General features: G+C 35.9%; 3 protein-coding genes across 26 annotated transcripts in view; 1 reads left to right on the top strand and 2 right to left on the bottom strand.

Annotated features, from left to right (window-relative positions):
* The window catches only part of LOC120766367 (heterogeneous nuclear ribonucleoprotein R), a 146,714-nt gene extending 124,140 nt beyond the window's left edge, over positions 1-22,574 (bottom strand). For 4 of the 15 annotated variants that reach the window (XM_040091816.1, XM_040091864.1, XM_040091873.1 and 1 more), the window contains exon 1: positions 12,731-12,922. In XM_040091816.1, the coding sequence (XP_039947750.1) occupies positions 12,731-12,788 (58 nt within the window). In that variant the 5' untranslated portion in view covers positions 12,789-12,922. Of the gene's footprint in view, positions 1-12,730; positions 12,924-22,094 lie in introns of those variants that run through there. The other 11 variants (XM_040091801.1, XM_040091856.1, XM_040091809.1 and 8 more) reach the window with 6 other exon arrangements.
* LOC120766357 lies at positions 13,750-20,796 on the top strand. The gene is made up of 7 exons (XM_040091790.1): positions 13,750-14,811; positions 14,880-15,175; positions 15,315-15,495; positions 15,562-15,679; positions 16,425-16,954; positions 17,662-17,779; positions 17,883-20,796. The coding sequence occupies exons 1-7, from the start codon at positions 13,892-13,894 to the stop codon at positions 18,147-18,149; spliced, it is 2,430 nt and encodes an 809-aa protein (XP_039947724.1). The 5' UTR covers positions 13,750-13,891; the 3' UTR covers positions 18,150-20,796.
* A 1,805-nt stretch (positions 22,575-24,379) lies between the features above and the next one.
* Positions 24,380-27,248, bottom strand: part of LOC120782269 (putative thiamine transporter SLC35F3) — a 35,292-nt gene continuing 32,423 nt past the window's right edge. For 2 of the 10 annotated variants that reach the window (XM_040114516.1, XM_040114474.1), the window contains one exon: positions 24,380-26,933. In XM_040114516.1, coding sequence (XP_039970450.1) covers positions 26,511-26,933 — 423 coding nt within the window. In that variant the 3' untranslated portion in view covers positions 24,380-26,510. The remainder of the gene's footprint in view (positions 26,934-27,248) is intronic. The other 8 variants (XM_040114456.1, XM_040114464.1, XM_040114499.1 and 5 more) reach the window with 6 other exon arrangements.

The raw sequence follows: 27,248 nt of genomic DNA, 5'->3' as shown, positions 1-27,248 counted from the left end.
TACCGTTATTTAAATTTTTTGACGTGGCAATTTTATTCCCTAAAGTGTTGATTTGAAGTGGACATATATAAACGACACATTTTTAAGTTCGCAGTTTATTTTAAGTCAGACAGAGAAATTATGATCGAAGTTAATGAGGAATATGCTGTGGCCGTGCCCAGAATGCTTGTAAGAAAACGACTTAACGAAGCTCAACTTTATGGACGAATTAACGGAAGAAACTACTCCTGTCAAAACGGCACATTAAAATTCGACTGGCATTTGCAAAGGCCCACGGAGACAAACCAGCACAATTTTGGAGAAACTTGCTTTGGAGCGACAAAACCAAGATAAATAGAATGGATACAAATGGAAAAACATTTTACGTTGTCCACAAGGTCCAGCCCTTAACCCTGGGTATACCAAAAAAACGATTAAGCACAGCGATGGAAGTCAGGGACGCGTTTTCGTGGCATGGCGTCGGGCCAAGTGTTCAAGTAAATGGCTAAAATAGACCTGTTTAAGTATTTGAATACACGGGAAAATAAAATGAAGCAATTTTTTATTGAATCCATGCCCATAAACTGCAAATTTTTGCAAGACAATGATCCGAAGCACACCTCAAAGGTAGTAAAGCATTGGTTCGGACAATGAAAAAATTAAAATATTGGATTGGCCTGCGCAAAGCCCGGAACTGAATCCAATAGAAAATTTATGGAATAATGCAAGACTAATCTAGCAAGCAAAAAATTCAAAAGTTTTGATGATTTATGGGCTGGAATTTAGGCGGCTTAGTATAGAATCTCAAGGAAATAATGTCAAAAACTAGTGGACAGCATGCAGCGAAGATGTGTAGGGATAACTAAAAACGTTTGTACTATATACAAAACACTAATGAAGTGAGCACGCTTATGCTATTTATTTAATAATAGAAAATAAAACTCATGCCTCTTTAAATCCGTAAGTAATATGCTTAAGGTAAATAAATGCTTTTTATTTGATGGCCAAGTGTGCTATTTATGTGTCCATGGCTCTATATACATATATGTATATCATAAAGTCTTCGACGACCTCTCCCTCTAGGTAGTACAAATTTCTCTCTCCTCTTTTCTAACTAGATTCGAAGAACAATTTTCTCGAATTCAGATTTTTTGTATTCGGTAGCTCGATTTTCACACTTTCAATCCTATTTTTTAATAAAAATACTCGTTAGCCCCTGAGTTGTAGAAAGCAAAAACGAAAAATATAAGTATTTATTCTGGCACAGGGTGATACAAGTTTCGCATAATGATAAGATAGCTCCAAATTTCGAATTGAGATACATGATAAGACCCTTGACCAACATTCAAAAGGTATTGTATACATACACAATGCTATATATGATTTGGGTTTTAAATATTTAAATGCAATAGAAGCATATAAATTGCTTAGTCTGATGGCTAACTTTCGTACCAAGTTTGATTGCTTTTTTGATCAAAAATTTTTTTCAGAGAAAATACCTTGAAATTTCTTTCTTAATGCGCAACACTGTAGAGATACCGTGGAGTACTCTACTGCTCAGCAACAATGGACCCAACACAGGCTTCAAATCAAAACAGAGAAACGAAAATTGAAAAACCAAAAATAAAAAGCAATAAAATGCAAAAACAAAACCAAAAAAGCTCGCATTAATTTGTTGCATTAGTAGGAGGAGGCGAGCAAGTGGAGCCGGCTGAATAAGGTGGGGCGCAGTGGCTTATATTATTATGGCGTAAATTGAGCGTTGTATTGCTGCGGCGCAGCGAATACAATTTGAAAGAAATACAACAACAGTAACAACAACAAGCTGTGGAAGTTGCTAAAACACAAATTCGCCAAAGCCTAAACAGCGCAATTTTCGTTAAGGGTGAATGACCGGCAGACGAGTCGGTGGCTGGGGGCTGCCAACTGTTGGCTGGTGTCTGTCGGGTGACGGAATCGACAATGAGCATGGGCATGATAATGACGACGAAGACTAACTGCTTCAGAGCTGTTATTGTATGTGTGCGAAGCGTGTATGTGTGTGTGCGAGCATATATTTTTTTTTCTTTCTGTTATTGGCATTGTTGGCGGTTGAGGTTGAGGTTGCCGCTGTCGTTTTGCACATTCGCCGTCGCTGTGGCTGCGGTCTGTCATGAGCGCGTCTTTCGTTGTCAAGAACGACGTCATCAGTGTCAACAACAACAACAACAACAAAAGTAAGACTCCTCGCTTTGAGCTTACCATTATTCTGTCATTATTGTTGTCAGCTTTACACATACATATGTATGTATATTGTCTCGTGATTTCGCGATACAATGCATTCTATGGGCGGATGGACTAGGAAAATGCACATTTGAATTGAATTCAGATTGCCAACCGCCAGACAGTTGCAACACCCAACACGCGTTGCCACAACCAATTTGATATTCAAGTGGCATGCATTGTTGTTGCTATTGCTGCTGTTGCTATGCATTGCTGACTGCAGTGCTATTAGCCAGACACCTTCAACTTAGACACACGCTGAATGAAATCACAACACACTCGTGGACTAAATACCTTGAAGGGCATTGAATTTGCGACAACAGCCGACGAGCAAATAGTCACACAGCCCGACACCGACACCGCCACAGAGTTGGTGGTGGTGCCACCAATGGATTGTATGTGCATTGAGCGGCGTCAGCCGACACCAGTCGACACATGGGCTGCATTGAGAGGAAGACTAAAGTCAAGTCGAAGTCTTCAGACACCCACTTCCGGTGAGAGCGGGTGTTGGAGGGAGTGTACTAGGCGATATTAGACACCGAGACACAGGCATATTTACATACTTTCAATAAACGTACTGTTATATAACGGTTCGCACATGTGTACACACACACGCAAACACATTTCTGTTGTCTGGCACATGTCTGGCGCGTTTGGCGTGTCTGGCTCTCCTCCATCCAAGCTCGCACATAGTTAGAAATATTCAAATGCCTATTCTGACTCTGAACGAACCTGTGCGTCAAACACATACATACATATGTTACACATGTACATGCAGAGTGTGATACTTGCCAATGTCTGTTTAATTTTGCGTTTGTGTGTATGCCTTTTGTTTGTTGCACAGTTAAACGCATAAATGTAATTGACACATATGTATGTACATATATCGTATATATATACATATATACATATGTATACCCATATGTATAAGTGTGCTTATTGTACAACAATGAAACAAAGAACAGGAAATAGCCCAAAACGACACGATTCGAAAGTCGTACTCTCGAAGCCCTGCCACCGTTCCGCCGCATTCTGTTATCGTGTCTTGTAGCCAATAGAAGAAGAATATGTACAGGTACAAAGCGTTAAATGCATTTAATTGTATTGTCAGCACATTTGCATCTCATACATATCATTGGTGTCCATAGCATCCACTAAGTTCGTGTAGAGGTTGTCGGTTGACTGTACATCGATTTTTGGAAGCCAGTATGGTCGCTAATAGCTTTAAAATTACTAAATAGGACAGAATGGAGTTCAAAAAACTGATGTTATTTCGAAACAGAAGGCGTGAAAAGAAATAAATCGCAATAGAACTAAGATCTAGAGTTCCCGGAAAAAGCAAGAGAAAGATCATACATTATTCGTGAACAATCTGAACTCACTTTAAAGGCGTATAGATCATAATCAAATCATATATAGTAAAATAAAGTAACACGGAATAAAATCTCTAGTAAAAGGTTCACAGACAGTCAAGGAGGTTTCAAGAGAACTATTATTTATCCTCCTACTAGATAGTCTAGAATTTCTAAAAAACCTGAATTAAAACTTGGCTTCAAGTACAGTTTAGAGTCCTAGAAACATTATTCAAACGGTAGAAGGTTGGAGAAAGAATTTTTGAGTGTTCAAAACCATGTGGTATCGATAGCCTGAATTCTTAGAAACACTGTTGCCCCTCCCTAGCTTCTTTAAAAGGGTAATTTCGAAGTTTGGCCGCATAATGGCCAAATTGCATAAACATGTGTCAAAGAAATCGGCGGCTGATTCACGTCAGGAACTCCAAAAAGTTCACGCAAGAAATGTTCCAAATGAAATAACGTGCCGTGATTGGTTTTGTGGCTTCGAAGACGGGAATTCGACATTAATTGGCCGTCCGCGTGTAGGAGAGCCAAAACCTTTTGAATATGGTGAATTGGAAACGTTGGTCGATGAGATCCGTATCAAATGTAAGAAGAGATTGGGAGTCACTCACTAAGCCATTTCAAAGCTACTAAATGCAAAAATACCAGGAGTGGAACGAAAAAGTGATTCTGTTGCATGACAATGCTCGGCCCCACTTTGCCAAACCCGTTAAAACCTACCTGGAAACTATTAAATGAGAAGTCCAGCCTCATCCGCCATATTTCCTAGGTATTGTATCGTTCAATTAAAATGTGGTTCGTTCTACAGCACATGGTCTGGCGTAGAAGTAGTTCCACTAACAAGACGACATCGAAAAATGCCTTGATTCTTGGATAGCATCACAAGATGAACAGTTTTACAAGAATGGTAATCGAGATTTTTCAGTGATACGGGAAAAAGTTGTGACTAGCGAATACTTCGAATCATTTTTGCTAATAGCCTACAGATTAATCGATGGAAATCGATTTTGGCAAATAACAGAACGCCTTTAAAACGATTTGATATTTATTACCTTACTAGGATGAGGTTCGAATAGCAATTACCCGTCTAAAGAACAACAAAGCAGCAGGGTCCAATGATTACCGGCTGAGCTATTTTTGGGTCGGACGAAAGCATGCCTGACGATTGGAATTTAATTCTACATATTAATCTACAAAAAGGTAGAGCCCACAATCTGCGCCAACGACGGTGGGCTAAGTCTCCTCAACATAGCATATAAGGTTCTATCGTGCATACTGTTTGGACCTTATAAGGAGTGGCTTCAGGCCTGGAAAATCAACAACTGACTAGATATTCATCGTGCGCTAAATATTGGAAAAGACCCGTGAAAAGAGGATCGACACACACCACCTCTTCATCAATTTTAAAGCCACTTTTGACAGCACGAAAGAAAGAACCTATCCCGAGGTTTCCGACAAGGTGACTCCTTTTCGTGTGACTTCTTCAATCTACTACTGGAGAAAATAATCCGAGCTGCATAGCTGAATAGAGACGGTACAATCCTGTACCGTCCGTCCTGCTATATGGGGCAGATGCATGAAGAATGACAACATCTGATGAGTCGGCGTTACGAGTTTTGGAGAGAAAGTTTCTGCGGAAGATTTATGGTCCTTTGCGCATTGGCCACAGCGAATATCGCATTCGATAGACTGATGAGCTGTACGAGATATACGATGACATTGACATAGATAAGCGAATAAGGAGACAGTGGCTAGATCATGGCGTCGGATTGGTTATAAGCACTCCAGCTTTGAGAGTTTTCGACGCAGTACCCGCCGGGGGAAGAGGAAGGAAGACCTCCATTCCGGTGAAAATACGAGGAGGAGAAGAACCTGACTACACTTGCAATCTCCAATTGGAGGCAAACAGCGAAAAGGAAGAACGACTAGCGTGCTAATGTAAACTCGGTTATAACCGCGTAAGCGGTGTCTACGCCAATAAAGAAGAGATAGAATTAGTTCTACAACGAAGAAAATGAAATGGAAATTATTGTCTTTAATACCGAGTATAACAATAACACTTTTCTTCTGCATTTTTCGATTCTTCTTCATAACCATCGACAACGATGGAATGCACCATTGAGGTTACGAAGATAATTTCGCTGGAATCAGCTAAAGAAATATAAAAATGTGTGTACATAGTGGAATATTAGGAGAGTTTACCATATTGACTAAACTGTATTTAAGTTTTAACGATAATTACTTGAAACCGAATTGGAAATCTTTCAACCAACAAATGTTTATTTTTAATTTATTGGCTACTTTGTTGTTGTGTAGTTTGTGTAGTATGTAATCGAGTTAACGAAAAGTATTTGCAACTTTAAATTAAACCCAAAAGTTTGCCAGCTTTGAAGCCCATGATTGACATCCGCAAGCATTTTTCATTTGCTGAAGCAAGTACACATACATGCCAACAACCATTTGCACACACAAATACAGTATATTTATAAGTATGTCTATACTATATAACTATAAATTTGCAACGAAAAAATTACTTTTGAGCACGTCAAATAGTTTTACTTTAATTTATTTGAGTGTAGATCTCGCTGTTGTGCCTGTCGTCACATTTTCCCGCACGTGAGTTGGCATGTAAAAGTTCCATTTTCCTTTGCTTCCAAGCCGCTCGATGCTGTACGTCGCCGCTGCAGCCACACATGAACTATATATTTGTATATATGTATGTACATATGTATAAACATACATATGCTGGCAGTTATTGATGGAGAACAATGAGCGAAAAAATGTTAAAACAAATAACAAGCAACAACAATAGTTGTCCCCTTCGTGTTGGAGCACAACAAAAGCCATACCATAATTACTAAAAGCCACAAAGGAATAACAATGGGAGAAACCTGTTTCCTGTCACCTAATTTCCGCTCAAGCAAAGTTTTTTTTTGTTATCCTTTCGATAGGGCGACGACAAGTAACGATTTCGAAATGTCCTGTACAGAGTATATTGAAAAGTGCATATGTATGGGTTGACAATGTATTTCCATTCTAGGATATACTATATGTACATACATCTAGTATCGAAGAGCTTTCATATCTAAATATTTGTGTACGCCTTATATACCTGAAATGTACATCATATGTATGTATTTAAATAATAAATAAGAAAAAGCAACCATAAGAACAAAAGTAAACATAAAAGTGGCAATATAAAGAAAAAACAGTTTTCATTGTTCACTGCTTAATATGGCGATATATGTATGTACATATGTGTGTGTGAATATATGTATTTATGTATTTCGAATCTCCTTAAAAGTAGATTTATAAGTTCTTTAATCGTTCTACAAATTTAAAGAAAGAAAAACATTTTAACTTTCAAAATATATTAATGAATTATTAAAATTAAAACGAAATTCGAGTCTCGGATGCCATTTTGTCCCCTTAAAGGAGAGGTTACGGTTTCAATTAAAAAAAAAATACTTTTTTGGCAAAAAAATCAGCCTATATATATATCAAAATGTACAAAAGGTCCGAATAAAATTACTCAATTCATATTTAAGAAATAAATTCGCAGTCTTTTTTTACCTTGAAACCCTAACTCTGCCTTAAACAAAGTAGAATTTTTCTATATAGCGAAAATTAAGTTAAGCTAACAACCAGAGGATTGGAATTCAAGCAATTATATATATAAATATAACACATATACTAACCGACATATGACTTAAGGGGGTATTCTGCTCTAGAAGCATGAATTTCAGGTAATTTTTAAAGTGTCGTAAAAACAGGCAATTAATATTTTTACCATCCATTTTTTATGGTGTTTTTATTGATATCTTAAGAATACAGAAAAAAAATTTTACAAAAAAATATTAAAAATTAAAATAATTAGAGGGGGGAGAGAGACAGGTGTAAAAAAAATGGCGCAGCCTGGTGACATTGATCCTGACTCTCCTGGTGGTCTGAAAAAAAATCAAAAGAAATTCTTAATCAGTAAGGAAGCTGTTATAGTCCCTATTTCAGCGAACACGAAAAATTTTTTTTTTGAAAAATGGCGACTGCCTGAAAATAAAAATCATTCTTTACCCTGTTTTTTTAAATTCCTGAATTTTTTAAAAATATTAAAAACAAAAATTTTGACACGATGCTGTAGGAACGATAAAGGATTATATCAAGAAGGTTCACACAAAATTTCAAGTAAATCGGTTGTAAAGAACTTGAGATAATGCCGGTACCGTGTGAAAAAAACTAGTTTCGAGAAAAACGCGTTTAAAAAATTCGATACGGCCGAACCGGGCTAGGTACTGCGTCACTAAAGCAACTGTAGCTCTTAAAATAATTTTAATTTTTAAAAATCCTTTGGAGGATATGTTCTTAAGGGACTAAACTTTAAATATATGACAAAAAAATCGAATTTTTCAAAATTCTAGAGTAGAATACCCCCTCAAGGTTTGTTAGAAATAGGAAAATCATTATATATACATATATACATATGTGGGAGTTGGGGTAGTATTGACCCGATTTTATCTATTTTTGCAAATACCACAAACTATTAACATGCCACATACTAAAAAAATTGTTCCCTAGGTTTCATTAAGATACAATCACAAATCATATAATAAAGTCCGCCGGATTTTCAAAAACCCTAATATTGGTTATATGGGGACTAGGTAAAGCTTTCATCCATTTGGGACTATTTTAGGCATAAAAACATACTGTTCGGCTGATATATCCGATATAAAGTCAACTGGAAATTCGAAAATCTTTATATTATATATATACCATATACGGGTTTTTCAGTACAGAGCTACAAAAGTAGACTGAAAGGGACAACAAAGTACGCCATGTTTTTCCCACTCTTTTAACATTTCCCTTCAGTAAGGTTTGTAAGGTTTCATCATGGAAAGATATACGATCCAACGACGAGTCGAAATTATTAAAATTTACTACCGACATTCGAAGTCAGTGGCCTCAATTTTAAGAGCGCTACGTCCAATTTATGGTCGCCATAATCGCCCTGTCAGATCAACAATTGAGCGTCTGGTAGAACAATTTGAATCCACAGGCACAGTACAAAATGTTCCCGTGCCAGTGAGATAAAGAAGTGTCCGTAGTGTAGGGAATATTGCTGCCGTTAGCGCATCAATTGAGGAAGGCCCAGTCTCTCACACGTCGTACGGAAGCGAAAATATCTTGGCCTACATCCTTACAAGATCAAACTGACTCAAGAACTGAAGCCACTTGACCGCCAGAATCATCGTAAGTTCGTGAATCGGGCTGGGCAACAACTTGAAAATGATGCGGATTATCATCGAAAAATCATCTTCAGCGATGAGGCTCATTTCTGGCTGAATGTCTTCGTCAATAAGCAAAATATGCGTTATTGGTCAGACAGCAATCCACACGTACTCCATGAGTCACCATTGCATCCCTAAAAAATTTCGGTTTGGCGCGGTTTATGGGCCGGCGGCGTCATTCCTCCGTGCTGATCAAGACCGGCACGTTACTGTGAATGGGAATCGCTACTGCTTAATAACCAAACATTTTTGGACCGAATTGGATGATGTGGACTTGGACCATATATGGTTCTAACAGGACGGCGCCACAAGCCACACAGCGAATGCCACAATCGATTTATTGAAAACCCAGTTTGGTGAAAGTGTTATCTCACCAAAGCTCAGTCAATCGGCTGCCTCGATCATGCGATTTGACACCATTAGACTCTTTCCTGTGAGGCTACGTCAAGCCTATGGTCTATACCAACAAGCGAGCGACGAGTAATGAACTTCGTACAAATATCGAACATAAAATTGCAGCTGTATCGGCCGAATCGAGACTCGGGAATGTGATTTTGCAATTTTTTTTCTTCTCTACTAAATTTTTGATTACTAGCTTCACATTATGATGGTGAAACTTACAGTTCCAGCAATTACAGATAAGGATTATCATGTTACTAGATTCCCGGAAGGCAACAATGGTAGAAATGCTATTATTGTATTATATAAATTTTGAGCATAGCACTTGTTCAATTCACAAACTGTCGTAAAGCATCGTAAAATCGTAAAATTATAAATTTTTACACTTGTTTTTTTTATAATTTTACGAATTTACGATGCTTTACGACAGGTTGTGAATTGCCTAACTGTTTTTAAATAATAAATAATATCCAATAAGAATATATGTACATACATATGTATATATTCCACAACATCAATATTCGGCGAGCCTCTTCAATTACTATTGAGTCGCCTAAATGTTGCAAGTTGTCAACAAGCCAGTTAGTCGTAACCTCTTGCCATTTTGTGTACAACAAAGAACAAGTTGATAACTTTTTTACATATTTTTTGCAAACCTTTTCACTTTTTACTGTTCCGTAACGAAAATATAGGATACTCCTCCGTGTATTTGTATATATGTACACACATATTTATTTTTGTATGGCCGAGAGGGTAAAATTTGAAGCAACGACAGTTGCAAGTTTGAACCCGCCGCATTGCAACAAAAACACTTGCACACATGCAAAGCCAAACGTTGAACTACACTCCAATAATAAAGTATAGAATAACAGGACAAGGAGCAAGGTGCATATGTGTGAGTGTGTGTGTGTGTGCCGCAAAAACAGCGCACGGCACAAGTGAACTTTTACGGACCTACGACAATATAAAGGATAACACAATTCATGTGCTTCACTATTTGCGCAAGTGTGAAGATATTTGTGTGTGTGTGTATATGTGAGTGTAGCCCGAAGGTTCAGACAACCGGAAAAGTCTACAGTAGCCGAAATGTGAACACCTAACGGAGGCGCATCTGCCATTGTTTGCACACATGAATCTACATATTAGTGTTTGGCACCCTTTCTTTTATGCCCGAAGTGAACAAGCTCTTAGGCAAAACAATTATGACCCAACACAATAGTTATTTAAATAAAAATTCATATGTTCTGCACGAATAGCGCTGAGTGGCACTAACAGCAGCGGCTTAGTGCAGGTCAAAATAAATTGTTGTTGTTTTATTCATATATGATCCTCAGTTTTTATTTAGAATTCTTGTTGCTGCAAGGCTTCTTAATTACACTTATCAGTAAATAATTGAAATTAACTGTATAGTTCATTCCTACGACAAACGGGTCTTCGCAGTAAAAGAGAGAGAGGGGAAAAGTTTGGATACAATTTCTCTTAGGCTCGGCGTTCACAGGGTGGATTTTTTCTTCAACAATTAACTACAATCACCCCCGGGACCCAGTCTTTTCTTTATGGCCTTCTGTCTAATAACCGGATAGGTCACGGAATTTTGTTAGGCGAAGGACTGTAAACTCAGCAATATTCCTCAATATTATACGTATGAGTAATATTTTCGAAACCCTACTTTCGCGAATACGAGTTACAACAGAGCCGTTTTCCATAGACTTACTTCAATCGATGTAGAAAGCTTCGTACTGAACAGTTATAGTAGTATAAATCCCACAGAGTTTCTTAATAAAACTAAGGATCCAATTTAGTAGTCTGCTTGCAAATTAGAGATTTCTAATATGTACATACACTTTTTAGCACACCAAGTAACAGTACCAGTACATAAATTGATACGGGCACCCAATTACCGAACAAATATACATACATATGTAAGTATACTTAAATCTGAACTTGTTCTCTACCCGCTAATCGGCATCAGCAGGTGATATAGCATTAAATTGAAAAAAAAAACACGTTCTCTCCCTCATATGGGAATTTTCGCAACCATTCAACAGCTGCTGCAGCTGATTCAGTTACTTAACCTCAATTCGCAGTGGCTAAAACTGCTAATTCAGCGGATTGACGTTGATCATTGTTTCTGTTGTATGCATAGTTATTGTTGTTGTGGCCGTCACGGCCGCGATATGGTCAGAGATTGACATTTGATGATAATGCCAGGAAGTGAAGTTTTTAGTGGGGCAACAGTGCCCACCGAGCGGTCGTCTCCGGCAACAGAGCAGCGAGCGCTAACTACCGCTAAGAGCCACCAAACAACCACAATAATAACATTACCACATAAGCGCTGCCAAGTAATTGACCTGGTTTTTCGAAACTTTTGCATGTATGCATGTGTGTATATGTGCGTCGTAAGGGGTATTTTCGCCATTTGTTTTGATGATATTACGAGCAATTTGTTTTTGTTTTATAACTCCTTTAGGTTTTCGTTCTGACTTTGGTGCAGTGCATAAATTTGACGTGATTTAAATAATAGCTCCGCAGGACCAACGATACCGGCACAGTTGACACCTCGGATACGCAAACCGCACATAAACATATATACATACATACATACATAGAAATATGCCGGCATGTTTGCATGTAGTCGCGGTGCCTCATCAATTTCAACGAGCTGGCGTTTTGCCAAAGTCATGGTGCTGCACAGCGTAGAAACAGAGTACATACATACATACAAACAAATATACATTTTATATAGATGTGTGTATTTGTTGTTTGCTATCCGATTTTGAGGACACTTTTCGATACGATAAATTGTCGCTACTTATAAATGTTGGCGGAGGCGTTTTATTGCAAATTGAACTGGCTTACTGGCAGCCACAGAAACAACAATACACAGAGGTCCTCATGCTATTACAATAACACTTTTATATGCAAAATTATGGTGTAATGGTGGAAAACACATATAAATAAAATATATTAAGTGTCGTACTGTCACCCGGTTCGATTTATATTAAATAATTTAATATATATTAAAAATTATTCACTTTTTTGGAGGCTTGATTACTTGCAACTTGTTGCAGAGATTATAATAGATCAATTTTTTTAAGGGTAGTCGGAACATTAATACATTAGTTTGGCAATTCAAATTGATGTCCAATTCTCTATCAAAGCCATATAAATAAAAACGTTTTACAACATTCTCCGTAAAACTTTAAAGACAACTATTGACCGGATATACATACAAACTTGAAATTATATCGGTTTTGTTGTCCAATTGTTGTTATTGCGGCAGAAAACATTTCTTAAGCAATTTTGGGAAACGCTGCCGAACATTCGGATCAATCCCGGTTACGTAGACCCGACTCAATGAAACGGACGTTGTCCCTGTGTTAATTAGTAGGTAGTTTGCATTTGAAAATTTAGGTATTTTCATATAAATTTATTCACTGTACTACTTACCCTTACCCCGTCGGTAAAACATCGCGAGCAATTTGAGCATTTTGTGGTTTGAGTACATACATATATTTTATAGAAAGGAAATATACTCTTGGTTATAACAATCTGATAAGATTCTACTACTATATACCAATAAGCGCGTCCTTGTCAGACAATTGCGATAATAAACTTTCTCGATAATATTTCACGAATTCACAACAAAAGAATTACATAAATACATATTGTCTTCAACTTAATAAGATTTTATTATTTCTACTGACTTCTAAACAAGCTTAAATAATAATTAGAAATGCACTTAAAAATTCGTAAGCAAGTAAATAAAATTTCACTCATTAATGTCAAACAATAAAATAAAGAAAGGAGACAATAAACGTCGTAGCAGGCATATTAAAAATAAAAACAAAAATGATGGTGAATTTGTTTATGTACATATATCCTAGCAATAACATATGATACATAAAAGCATAAAACAAGAAGTGATCTGCGATGCAAATATGTTAAGAAACATCAGTTGTGTTGTTTTCTTTATTATTATTATATAATATGTACATAGATGTAAATACATATGATGTATTGCATTTCCGTCCATTCTAACATTCAAATTTGAAAAAGTAATCAAAATAGTTCGGCTATTGGCAACGTAACACAAACACACAAAAGTGCTGATGGCCACATGCTCGCCAACAAAAACCACCCTGTGTTGATGCCGTTATATTTGCGCAGTGAAAGACATACGTTTTATTTGCATCAATATTTTAAAAATTGCAGTACTACACAAAGTTAATATATCGTAATGATTACATAATTCTATTTTTAATATTATTGTATATATAACTATTAATTTTCGCTATAAATACTTCTTTTAAATGTTATGCCGTAAAATCTATTTTGATTTCAAATAACCGTTTCTAAAACAATTTTACAGCTGACGGCAACACTGTGCGCTGACACTTGCTTCACTATTTCGTTTCCATTTCGTTCCACGTCATTCTTTAACAGGGCGTAGTTCGACAAGTGCTTGGATTACTAATCTGTCTTGTTGTGGGTGCTGTATTTTTGTGTTTGTACTTTTGTTTTTAATAAATTTTAAATATAATTTGTGTTTGTACAACTGCCGCAGTTTGAAATAAGTAATTAAAGTAATTGCTAAAAGTCAGCGCCAACATGTTGAGCGCAAAATCATCGATTTTAGTACGAAGTTATACTTTGTTTCTGCTGACGCTGGTGGTGGGTGTGTTCGCCCAATTTGAATGGCAGCAACGCGATGCTTTTGACGAGATAAAATACAGATTTGACAAAGTAAACGGCGATAATTGTCCAATACAACATGTGAGTGATCTATATTTGCCGGAGGACACAGTTTCGCACAAGCCGGATATCAAGGAAATCAACATCAATCCGATATTCCCCAATCGGACGGCACTGCTTCATTTGCACAATATGGCTATGAGTCGTAGTTTCTTTTGGAGTTATATTTTGCAGTCACGTTTTATACGACCAGCTATAAATGACACCTACGATCCTGGCATGATGTATTATTTTTTGTCTACTGTGGCAGATGTGTCTGCTAATCCCTACATAAACGCCTCTGCTATTTACTTTGCGCCTAATAGCTCGTATACGTCCTCCTATCGTGGTTTCTTCAATAAGACGTTCCCACGTTTTGGGCCACGTACATTCCGTTTGGATGATTTTAACGATCCTATACATCTGCAAAAGATTTCAACTTGGAATACGTTCGACGTACAAGATCTGGGTGCGCATTTGCCAGATACAAAATCAAAGGATTACACATCCGACTTGTATAAAATAAATGAATGGTACAAGACATGGCTACCCGATGATGTAGAGGGGCGACACGACACAAAAACTACCTATCAAGTTGAGATACGCTATTCGAACAATACGAACGAAACATTTACATTCCACGGCCCACCCGGAGCTGATGAAAGTCCTGGCCCAGTGAAATGGACACGCCCTTACTTTGACTGTGGTCGTTCTAATAAGTGGCTTGTTTCAGCGGTTGTACCCATTGCAGATATTTACCCACGACACACACAATTCAGACACATTGAATATCCCAAGTAAATACCAGCAATTATAACTGCATTGCTAATCGTATACAAATATTAAAATACCACCCTTTTTTCAGATACACTGCCATTGCCGTGCTGGAAATGGATTTCGAGCGTTTGGACATAAATCAATGTCCAAAGGGCGAGGGCAATAAGGGGCCAAATCATTTCGCCAACACAGCGCGTTGTAAAAAAGAAACTACAGAATGTGAGCCGCTGCACGGTTGGGGCTTCCGACGTGGCGGCTACCAATGTCGTTGTAAGCCCGGTTATCGATTACCGAACGTTGTGCGGCGACCGTACCTGGGTGAAATAGTAGAACGAGCGTCGGCAGAGCAATATTATAACGATTATGATTGTCTCAAAATTGGATGTAAGTGTTGAAAATGTCATTGTCAATGCAATAGTGTCATACGTGCGTTCTAAGGTCGCTTGTTCTTGCTTTGGCAAAATGTTCATACGTATAATTTCAACATTTCCGCTACTGACCACTCTATTTTTTATGTTCATAGGGGTGCAAAAGGTGCCAATTCAATGGGAGCGCGAATCGTATGACGTGCGTGAGAAATATTTGGATCTACATCCGGAATATCGCAACTATTCGACAGGCTCGCGAGCTTTGCATGAGGAACATATTAATATCGATCAAGTGCTCAAATTCATACATGGCGTGAATTATCGCACGTGTAAAAAGTGAGTGAGCAATTTAAATTGGTTTCCTTCTAAGAGTGCATTATTTTCATTGCATTTCGAATCTAGTTTCCATCCCCAAGATCTGATATTGCGTGGTGATGTGGGTTACGGTGCTAAGGAACAATTTGAAAACGAAGCTAAAATGGCCGTACGTTTGGCGAATTTTGTTAGCGCTTTCTTACAGGTAACTGACTTACTTATGTTTACAAATTATTTAAAATATTTGTATATCTTGGCTCTCTCGTCAGTTTATGGACAGTTAATATTGTAATTGACTTCCTTGTTTTAAACCGTAACATATCAAGTTTTCAAAATCCGTTACGCAACAGCTGTTTCGAGTCTCTCGAAAAACTGCATTACCAAAGTAACATCATTAAATTTTATGAATATTCCTTCAAGTGTGAACTATGATTTTCCACGCCTAATTCAAGTTGCTCAAATTTCCAACGAGTACACAGGCACATTGTCGCCTTGAAAAGTTCATAAAATTAAATATTCAGTGTCAAAGCAACATCATCAAAATGCTAAAATCATTAGTGGAAAAAAGTATGATAATTCCAGAAAAACATGTTTGCCACAATTTTATTTGCACAAGTTGGCGCAACAAATGACGTTGTCGAAAGCGCAAATGAGTGTAAAAACAAATGAAAATTGTGTAAAACCTGCATAGTTTTAAAACTAAAGTACAAAAACAATTGATGAAGATCCTAAAAATCAACATGTTATGCAAATAAAAGCACAATAAAAGACAGAAATTAGAATGTTAGATATCGCATTTGAGCGCAGCAAGCGTAGGGCCAGTAGAACAAGTTTTACTCGCATTGAACTGTTAAACGAGCACTTAGTTACATACGCTACATATCTATGAATTTGCTATTTATGCGTCTACTCTAACACATTCCCCTTTATATATTTCCCCTCAACAATAGATCTCTGATCCCAATGAAGTATATACCGGCAAACGTGTGGCCGACAAACCGCTGACCGAAGATCAAATGATCGGCGAAACACTGGCCATTGTTCTGGGCGACACAAAGGTCTGGTCGGCTTCAATGCTCTGGGAACGCAACAAATTCACTAACCGCACATATTTTGCACCACACGCATACAAGACAGAGTTGAATACACGTAAATTCAAAGTCGAAGATTTAGCACGCCTGAATAAAACGCACGAAATCTACACGGAAAAGAAGTATTTCAAGTTTTTGAAACAACGTTGGTCCACAAATTTTGATGACCTAGAAACGTTCTATTTGAAAATGAAGTTGCGTCACAACGAAACAGGTGAATTTATGCAAAAATATGAACATTATCCGAATTCATATCGTGCGGCAAGCTTGAAGCACGGCTATTGGGCACAACCACAATTTGACTGTAATGGTTATGTGAAGAAATGGCTCGTGACCTACGCGGCACCCTTTTTCGGCTGGGATAGCCTTAAAGTGAAACTGGAATTCAAGTGAGTAGAAGTGAACATTGGTATTGAAATAAGGATGTTGACGCACAAGCGGGACAACCGGATTTTTTATTTTTTTTGTGAGGTTTTATTGTTGTACAAAGGGGGATGTTTGTTGAGCTATTTGTATGATTAGCAGATGACTAGACAGCTATAAGTTATTCTAGTTATATTCTTTGTTGCGTTCTTTTGTCACCTTAAAATCATAGAGTTCTTGTGCAAGTGCACTGCGTAAAGTCGGGGCAAAGTATTAAACTAATTTCAATAACAATTGTCGAACTACAAATATGCTGTTAGGTGTTATGTTTTTTTTTTAATTGTATAACCGGTTATTCTGATATATTTTATTCGGATTTTAAGGTGTACAATATTTTTTTGAGTTATTTTTTATTGATAACATCATCAATATTGCACATAAATGCAATTGAATTGACATATTTTAAGGTCTTATTTGTCAGGAATACTGATCACTATTTCTATTTTATGATGAGATTTTTTTTTTAAATTTGACTCAACTGCATATTTTCCCTAAAATTAAGACAATTTTTAAAACAATGTAAAGAACCCTTTGCACACAGATCAAAATAAAGAGTGACAGTTATCGCACAGGGTAGTATAAAAGCATAATTATTTAAGAAAGGAAACTTCAGAAATTTAAGTTAATATTATATTAACCAATTATTAAATTTTAATCTTTGAAATATTTGTAGGGGTGTCGTTGCAGTCTCTATGGATATGTTGCAATTGGATATCAATCAATGCCCCGATTCCTACTATGAACCGAATGCTTTCAAAAATACACACAAATGTGATGATCTCACATCATATGTAAGTAAAAATTATTTAAGTAAATCGATTTCATAAATATATTACTAAAGTATTCATAACCTCTAATTATTTCTAACCATACTTTCCTCTCTAATTTTTGCAGTGTGTACCCATTATGGGTCGTGGCTATGAAACTGGTGGCTACAAATGCGAGTGTCTACAAGGCTACGAATATCCATTTGAAGATTTGATCACCTATTACGATGGTCAATTGGTAGAAGCTGAATACCAGAATATTGTAGCCGATAAGCAATCGCGTTACGATACATTCCACTGCCGTTTAGCTGGTGCATCGGGCCTTCAAGTCGCCACCTCACTACTCGTATCACTGCTTGGGTTGACGCTAGTACTAATGTATAAGTTTAGATGAGCAGGCTATCGAGCTAGCGGCGGTGTTGTTACATGAGCAAGTGCCCTGCATCGCCTTACAAAAAAGTAGTACACAAATAATTCGTCCATTTTCGTTTAAGTACTAGTATGTAAGTAAAAATATTTGATAACAAAAAGCTTAAGAAAGCAGCAAACATGCAATTATCTCTTTTCCAAAGCAGCGCGAATGCCAAACATACTTATACTATTATATATTTTTTGTTGTGTTTAAGAAATCAGGAATCTCAAATGACACAAATACGAAAGACAACTCATACATTCCTTTATATGACCACAGCAACAACAACAACATCATATGCAAATCATAAGAGAAATAGCTAGCAACAAGGCTGCGGTATGAGCAGCATAGGTAAATGTTGGCATCAACAACAATGTAGCAATGGCATCAGCAAAGGCTGCACAACAATGATAGTAATGTGAGGAGCAGTGAACAGTGTCATCATTTATCCAAGGCGATTAAGTTGTAGACATAATCTATTACAATGCATCTAGTTATTTGTCATTTGTTGTATAATAGCTAGTTGGTTGGTGGGGAGACAGCGGGAAACGAAGCCACAGCTAGCCGTAAAGCAGTAAAGACGTGGTGGCATAGCTCAAGAAAAGCGCAAATGTTCGTGGAGCAAGTAGCAAGAACAACACAGTGTTGTCTTATTCCGCCTTCAGCGCTCATATTACACTCAGCAAATGTAAAGAACGGAAATGCCAACGGACGAAATATTTCTGAAACTACATAAATTGGCAGAGGGAGCGTATAAATTACAACAACTACACAAGGTAGCAAAAGCGACAAAATCGCAATAAAAGAAAACCTGTTCAATCAAAAACTAAACTTACCTCACTCTCTCTCCACACGCTACAATTTTTGGCGAAAATCTCTCGCGCGCCATATTCCGCTGAGTTGAGCAGACTGAGAGCTACCCAAAAGGGTTGAATTCTATCCTTAAGACGCCTCATTATACAGTACGATGACACTACTGCTGCCGCTCATGGACATGCACATGGAGATTTACTGCTTTACTTCACACTAAACCATTTGAAAAGCGCTCATTTTTTTTATTTGGCCACGCTATTCAACGTTGTGGTCGCAAAGTCTTAGACATTCAGAGGCGATCAAAGTTGAGTGTGCCCATTGATGTTGTTGTTATTGGCTTGCACCCTTTTATGTACGCATTACTATAAACTGTCCACAAAGATGCGCATATTGGCATGCCAAATCGCCAGTCCGTCCGTCCATCCGCAGTTGTTTTGTACCTTAGACGCTTTTTATTGTGCTTTGCTGTGGCCTCCTGTGTTGCTGCATCATTTATGTTAATATTTTTTTCTTCCTTCTTGTGGCCTCTATCTTTGTTTTTCTATATATTTCATTATTTTTTGCATGAATTAATTTTTTTCTAGTTGATTATCAAATGTGCCTGAATTTTTATTATTTGCGACTACACCCTGAGAACCTTTTTTCCACTGCCGCTAGAGGTTATGTTTCATGCATTGGCAAAAAAACCAGTTCAACACTTGGACCGGCAAAAACGCCGTTACTTTTTTGAAACGTCACAAAAAATCGGGCGCATTGCAGCACTTTGATATCAAAAAAATACCTACATATACATACATATAAAACCAAAAAAAAAATACGAAGACGTTGCGCATGATTATGTGGCTGCATAAATGCTTGCACGTACCCTTTAGTGACCAACGTTTTTGCAGCAAAATATTTTCACACATTTTTCATAGTCAGCGCTCAGCGCAGTGCGGGCATTTAGCAGACAGACAAACAGGACGGTGATGAGCGTTGAGGTGGTACCTCCTCCTGCTGCTTTTCCTTATTATTAAACTTCAGTGCTTATATTTTTTTATTAGTTCACGTTACGTTGCTTTTTTCTGAAGATGCGCTCCGTGATCTATTGTATTCGCGCCACCAACATGCGGCGGCCTTTGTTTGCGCCACACAGCTGTGCTCTATGCACAAGCAGACCAATATGAAGATGATTATAATGTGCATATGTTGTTGTCGTTGTTGTTTTGGAAGAAATATCATTGAATTTTTATGAACTGAATATCTACATATATGAATATATATTTTTTTAATTGTCAATTTTATAACCACAATAATGTTTCGCTAAGCTATATTGAATATCATCTAAGCTTTCGTTATTTTTTTTCTTTTTTTTTATCAAAAAGTTGACTTGCCATTGTGCAAATCCGAAACCGTCCAAAACAGTGATTGAAAAATAAAAACCACTCGAATACATAAATTATAAGAAATACACTTAGCTATTTGCATTCATTCGTAAACTAATACATATTTATATGTATTTTCTTGTGCCTTTTTAACGAGAATCGTAATTAAAAAATAATTAATAAGTATATACCTTTTTTCTATAAAATTGAATTCATGTAAAATATGCATATGAAATTATATATTTACAAATGAAATAAGCTGGCGTTTATTTGCAAGGCATTTTGAAGAAACTAAACTTTTAATGATAGACAAATTCTATTTTTTACATATCGTGACTTACACAGAGCATGCTCACATCATTGTAATTCTAAGCATAAAACTTTTTATATCAACTTGGAAAAGAATGAAAAAATATAAGACATTTTTAGTACAATAAAATCATTGAAATAAATATATCGCTTATGTATTTTTTTATAGTACCTAATATTGCGGAAATATTTTATTTTTGTACGTATATTTAAAAGGTATTTATGGGTAGAATTTTCTTGGCAGCAAAGAATTAACAAATGCGACTAATTGTGCTGTTTCCGATACAGGTATATGTATTTACAGCTTTGTTTTTGGAACACTCGTATTGTAATTACTTGAAAAATATATCATCATAAGAAGTCGTGTAATTTTTTGTATTTCCGTAATTTTTTTAGAGTTATACAATCTTTATTTTTTATATGAAAAAGTTACGTTTGTCTTTACAACTCTGAAATCGCGTTTATTTGCTTCTTATCAGCTGTTTCTATTTACCTTTTCATAATTTGTCAAAGAGTGGAGATTCAAACGTTTCAAACATTTGAAATTAGTTAATTTAAATAAGCTCACATTTTAATAAAGAAATAAGAAATTTAATTTAAATGAAATCTATAATGCGGTTATTTAATATTTATGTAAATGTAATTAATATTTAAATGAAATTTATAGTGCGATCGAAATTTCCACTTTACAATTGTGCTTTTTTAATAACGTTTATTCAAATAAAACAAATAACACGACTTCAATTTTTCTGTATATATGAATATGAGTGTATAAATTTAATTTTACAAACTTTACTGTTTTCAGACAAATCAAACTTGGACAGAGCTTTTCCAAGACAGTCGTGTTCAAAAAATATATTTGTTGCGCTGTTCAATAACTTTGTTTTTAGTGTTTATTGCAACGTTATTTCACTTCAATATTGACGAATAAAATAACCAAAAATTTCTAAAACCAAATTAATTTTGAAAACTTGGCGAATGGCAGTCATCATTTCCGCTTAAGCTCACGTAAGTTTTCAATATACGTTTATGTTACTTGAGGGAGTATTGCTTACGAACATATTTTTTAATCCTTGTCGTATTTGGGACATATACTTTTTTATGTGTTTCTTGTTTAAATTTTGGTAATTTTTAGCGTTTTTCAATCTATTTGTATTCAGTTACCAATCGAAAAAAATTGACAATTTTTTTTTTTTTAATGAAAGAAATCGTTATTGAAAAAATCACCACTTGAGAACAAATATTGCTATACCTTTACTTTACATATTTACTACTAAAATAATAAACTATGAATTGTAGAGATTATAGTAGAGAGATTATTGTAGAGATATAGATATCACATAACCTCAACATTGCATTTAATAGTTCTGAATTTCCGCTGCACGGAAATATAAACCATAAACGTAGAATAATCTTAAAGCAATCATGTCAAAACACTTACCGTACTTATTCATTTTGTTCTTCTTAAAATAAATCTCTTCCAAAGCGGTTGTCACAAATGTTGATTGTTAATTGTAGTTTTGTTCTATAAAATTAAATGCTTAAATAAAGATGTTTTCTGAAAACGTTGGTGTATGTAGTTTAGTTAAAGTTCTCGTGCGCTATTTTGATTTGAATACCAATGGCTTTGACGCCGAGGCGTAGAGGATTTGAAAAAAATATTAATAGAATTAGAGATAGTTGTAGTATTTTAAAAGGAAAATTTGCAATTTGTTTTCTTCTTTTCGTTGAAGCTGCTCTGCTGTTAAAAAAAACTATTTTTTCATTGATTCTTTTGTAACAATTGTTTTAAACACAATACAGGAAAAAACGCTCAAAACAACAACACCAAAGAAACTGCACAAAAATCGTATTTCGTTTTCTCGTTCAATTCTCAAATTGGATATGCCTTCGTATTCCGCTTATATATCCATATAATTTGTTTATAAATTTGGCGAAATTTTGATTTATAATATATGTATTTTTTTTAATATTTTTAAAGCGTTTTTGAATTTTAATTAAAAAATTTATTTGCTTTTGAATTTATGAATATTTTTTCTCAAATGAAACGTTTTTCTCAAGGTTATCTATGCTTATTATGGCGTTTACAAAGGCGGTGATTTTTCTCAAAATTTCGCACAAGTAAAAGTTCCAATATGTAGACCCTTACCTACATGTGTGTTAGAAATTCACGGTTACTTAATTTGAGGTTATAAAAAGTTGCGGGTGATTTGAGAGACATGGTTCAAATAGCGGCATGATTTGTTGTTTTTATTTTATTAAGATAATATTCTACAAGTTGTTTGAAATAAGTTTTTAAATTGATCGTTAATTTTTAAACGCTTCTAACTTTAAAGTATGATTAAGTAGAAGCATCTATAAGAGTGTACAGCTGTTTCCTCCAGCCTGTATAAGAAAGCAAATCGTTGGGTTTTATTGTGTACGAGGACAAGACGAAATATCTCCTGTCATCAAACAAACAGTCATCGCATTCGCGCCTGGGCTCACACGTAGATGAAGTCGTAGATAATTCGTCTATTTTGAGAAAGCATCAATGCCAAAAACAACGTCAGCCTTGAAATCCAACGCGGAATCACCCTTGCCAACAAGTACTACCTTGGACTGAGTAGGCAATTGAAAAGTAAAGTCCTCTCTCGACGAATAAAGGCCTCTATAAGTGCCACATTATTCCCGTCCTGCTATTATGGTGCGGAGGCAATGACGTAGTCCGGACCTCCAACATTGAAGTTTTTTGATTCAAAACTCGCCGCTGAAAGCAAAGAAGGTGGAAGGCCTCCTCGCCGTGGGAGAGATCAGGTGGAGAACAGGTCCTCCGGCTGTAATGGTATCTCGAAATGGCGCCAAATAGCGAAAAGAACAAACGACTGGCGCGCTGTTATTAACACGGCTATAAACGCGTAAGTGACGTCTACGCCAATAAAGAAGAAGAAGAAGAACGGCGTATATTAACTATGATACAAATTTGTAATACCCAAAAGGTCTCTAAATTTTTGAGATTTTTCCAATAAGCAACTGCTCACTTTTCGGAATCGCCGATATCAGACCAAATGAGGTCTTTGAATGGAAAACATTGTTGTATGTTCACGAAATTTGACTTGGATTATTGTTGAAGGCAACAGTACAATTCTCGAAGAAATTACTCAGATCGGACTTCTATAGCATGTATGTATGTATGTACATGTGTCATACCGGTTGACATCAAGTTCTTGTATGGAATCTATTGTATTATTGAAGGGTGCTTTGGTACAACCGAAGTTAATATTTCTTCGTCCAGCATAGTGCCTTTTTCTCGTCACATCGATAACTGTGAGAATTTATAGCATTTTAAAAACTCTGTTTTAACAATTAATTTTGACTTTCTCACATGAAAAAAAACAGTATTCAACTTTCCATTTAGTTATTATTTATTTTCGACGTTATTCATTTTATATTTTTTTACATATTTCTTATAACATTATGTATTTGTTTTTGTAATTGAACAATTTTCTCACATATTTACTGCTTCGCTATTTTTAAAATGTACTCTTTAGTTATAAATACGTGTTGACAATACAAGTACAGTTAATTAACATGGAACTATACGATTACACCTCATCACTTACATACATACATAATTATATATAAACTCATAGGAAAAATAAACTTGACTACTTTAACGAATTTTTAAGAGTTAACAACAATATGTATATCGATTAATCGATTTTAACAACAAACAAGCTCGTATTGTCGCACACTTTTGTGATTAACTTTTCGTGGAAAATCATAATTGTTTTTGAAATGAAAAATACATATCAAAGTGGTCGATATACATATATTTTAATATTTATTATTTTACTAATTATATTTTGCCTTCTAGTGTTTTTGATCTTTTACGAGCGTGACCTCTATATCAGCTTGGGCAGGTCTACAATTAAAAAAATCAGTTCTAAAGTGGTCTATTTTTTGGTTAAGTTTTTCAGCAGTATAATAGTTACTATTCCGACAACTGTCTGTTACATCGTTTTGAATAATTGGGCCCCAGATTTTGAAATATTCCTATTTATGAAACTGAAAGTTGGTGGAGACAAGTAATAGAATTTATAGATAAGTGAATGGCTTAAAACAGGCCAGGTGAAAGCTGAAATCAAGATAAAGTGCGACAAAATCAATATCTTGCATTTTTTTAGGCTCCTTAAAATACCTGACAACATAAGATTGGTTGAAAACTGCCTACGGATTTGCATGAAGAACTTGATTTTTAGTGGATCTAACATTTTATTTAACGATAAACCTTATTGGGAACGCCATAAAACGACTATTGTAGTAGCTGTCAGGAAGTAGAAGAAGAGGAGACTGTAAAACATCTTCTATGCGATTGCAAGGAATATTGTACATAGGAAAATAATAGCCACATTTAGTAGCGGCTTTCTTGTCGACATCTCGGAAATTGCGTAGATAAAACTTTTCATACTTATAAACTTCAACAGAAGCATGGCGTGGTTTAGAGAGGAGCCAGTAGATTGAGAGAATGTTAGTCCGAATGGTATCACAATGAGCCTGCTAAAGGCCTAGGTTCATCATCAGACAGCCACTCTGCCTACTTACTTAGGTGAATACAGTCAAAAATATAATTCTAACACATTTAGTTCAAAAATTTGGTTTATAACTTCTAAGAAAGTCGGATCCTATAAGATTTGAGGCCGTTTCAAACCACCGTGGGAGTTGCTACATTATAAATCTATTTAATTCGAATCTTGCATTTATTTTGGGTAAAAAAAAAAATTTTTGAGGTTTGATATCGACTATCGTTAGGTGATCTCTGTTGCGAGTTTTTTTTTAACAATTTTCGTGTCACATTTCGTCTTCTCGTCACTTTATGCGCTCTCTTTTGGAGTCGGCATTCATAATGGCTTTTAGATAGTTCTCAGTAAAAATTTCAGTTTTTTTTTATTTTTCCAACGCATAGAAATATCAACTGTGTTATAATTATATTTTTGTTTTATTAAATATCTTATAGCCATATTTTTCATTAAAAGTTTTTAAATGAATACATTTGTCACAATTAAAACATTAGTAAGAACTGCTATACAATGGCATATGCAAGTGTTTTAAAACTGTTTAGTAATTATAATTTATTGTTGTTTTTTCTCTACGAGATTTTCAATTGAGCAGAATCAATTTCGAATTGTTTTTATTTGTTTTTAATGTTTTTTTTTTTAGTTTTTTATGCATAACTGTGGTCTCAAGGCGCTACAGTTAAACTTTCTTTTTTCGAAAAATTATTTGGAAATTATTTAAAAAAATAATTTAATTTTTTATTTTGAAATTTTAGTGAAACAAGTAAAAAAAAATTGCAATTTTTTCATAAAAATATATTTTTCTAGTTTCGCCTCGTGTCTTGTGGCCACAAATATGCATCTACGTATGTATGTGTGCACGTGCAATTTCTTATTGTTGTATGTGTGTAAGTCCACCTCAAAGGTGATGTTTTGTGATTAATTACATTATAAGTATTCATATTTAGACCGCAGCACTAATTCGTCTCAACATTTTTCTATGCGCTCTTGAGTGTTTACTGATTACATGGATTACTCTAAAATAATGCATTATTTTTAATAATTATTCAACATACACATTTATTAACTAATATGCATTTTAAAATTTTTGTTTTTCTGTTTTTTTTTGCTGTTAATTGCATAAATTCTTATACTCGTATTTCGTTTTTAAAATTCAAACCTCATTTTCGTAATTTAAATTCATGATTTGCTCAGCAACACTGCACAAGCGCCACCTAACCTTACTTTCTATGATTGTGTGTCAACAAGTCACGGCGTCGTCGTAGTGCCTGAACTGCAACGCTTATGCTGTGCACAGCCCCTTAATCAGTGGAAGCGTAGTAGACCACAGTCGATTTGCGGCGAAAGCCCAAATTGAAGAATGACGTTTCGGATTTTTTACGCTCTCGTTCGTGTTCACCACCGAAGTAGGGGAATAGACGACCGCCAACGCCGCCACCACCACTGCCAATCGGTGGCGCACGTGTCGTTGAGCTGCTGCTGTGGCTGTGGCTGCTCGAGTGTGCGCCCGATGATGTTGAGTAGCCGGCATAATGTTGTTGGTGTGCTGGATGTTGTTGTTGTTGTGTTTGCTGTTGATTGAGTAGGAATCCAGTCGGCGACATATCAGTCATCTCACACGGCCAGATGGTGACCGAAGATGGGACCTTATGTATCCCGTCCGATAATCGATAATGGTGGGATGCTGACCGGCTAACGATCCGTGGCGAGGACCTCGACCCCATCTAATTTTTTATTGTGGTTACATTTGTTTTTCATACATGTACGTTTTGGGGAAAATAAAAGTAATGCTATTAGACTCGTGGTAAAGTAAGAGATTGCAAGGTATGAGTTCTCTACTCGAATTTAGATACATTGCTATAAAATGTATGCAGACCTTGCTGAAATTGATATAGGTTATGTAAAGGATCACTTGTTCAAGAACGACAAATTACTTTGATTTGACAAATAGTTTTGATTTTATTTTAGGAACTAAATAAAAACGCTTCACTTTAGTTCTTTCGATTGTGGACGAACTTTGCAGAGCTGGCGAAAGCGGT

The sequence above is a fragment of the Bactrocera tryoni genome, chromosome 1 (assembly GCF_016617805.1).
Source record: "Bactrocera tryoni isolate S06 chromosome 1, CSIRO_BtryS06_freeze2, whole genome shotgun sequence".
Classification (NCBI taxonomy): Eukaryota; Metazoa; Arthropoda; class Insecta; order Diptera; family Tephritidae; genus Bactrocera; species Bactrocera tryoni.
The sequence above is the reverse complement of the archived record's forward strand: the minus strand, read 5'-3'. Positions and strand labels throughout refer to the sequence as shown.

What these genes read in the sequence shown, in the direction of transcription:
- LOC120766357 (XM_040091790.1), top strand. Translation starts at nt 13,892, where the DNA reads ATGTTGAGCGCAAAATCATCGATTTTAGTACGAAGTTATACTTTGTTT. An exon ending in TTGTTAGCGCTTTCTTACAG is followed by an intron (nt 15,680 to 16,424) that starts GTAACTGACTTA and finishes CCTCAACAATAG; the next exon opens with ATCTCTGATCCCAATGAAGT. An exon ending in AAAGTGAAACTGGAATTCAA is followed by an intron (nt 16,955 to 17,661) that starts GTGAGTAGAAGT and finishes AAATATTTGTAG; the next exon opens with GGGTGTCGTTGCAGTCTCTA.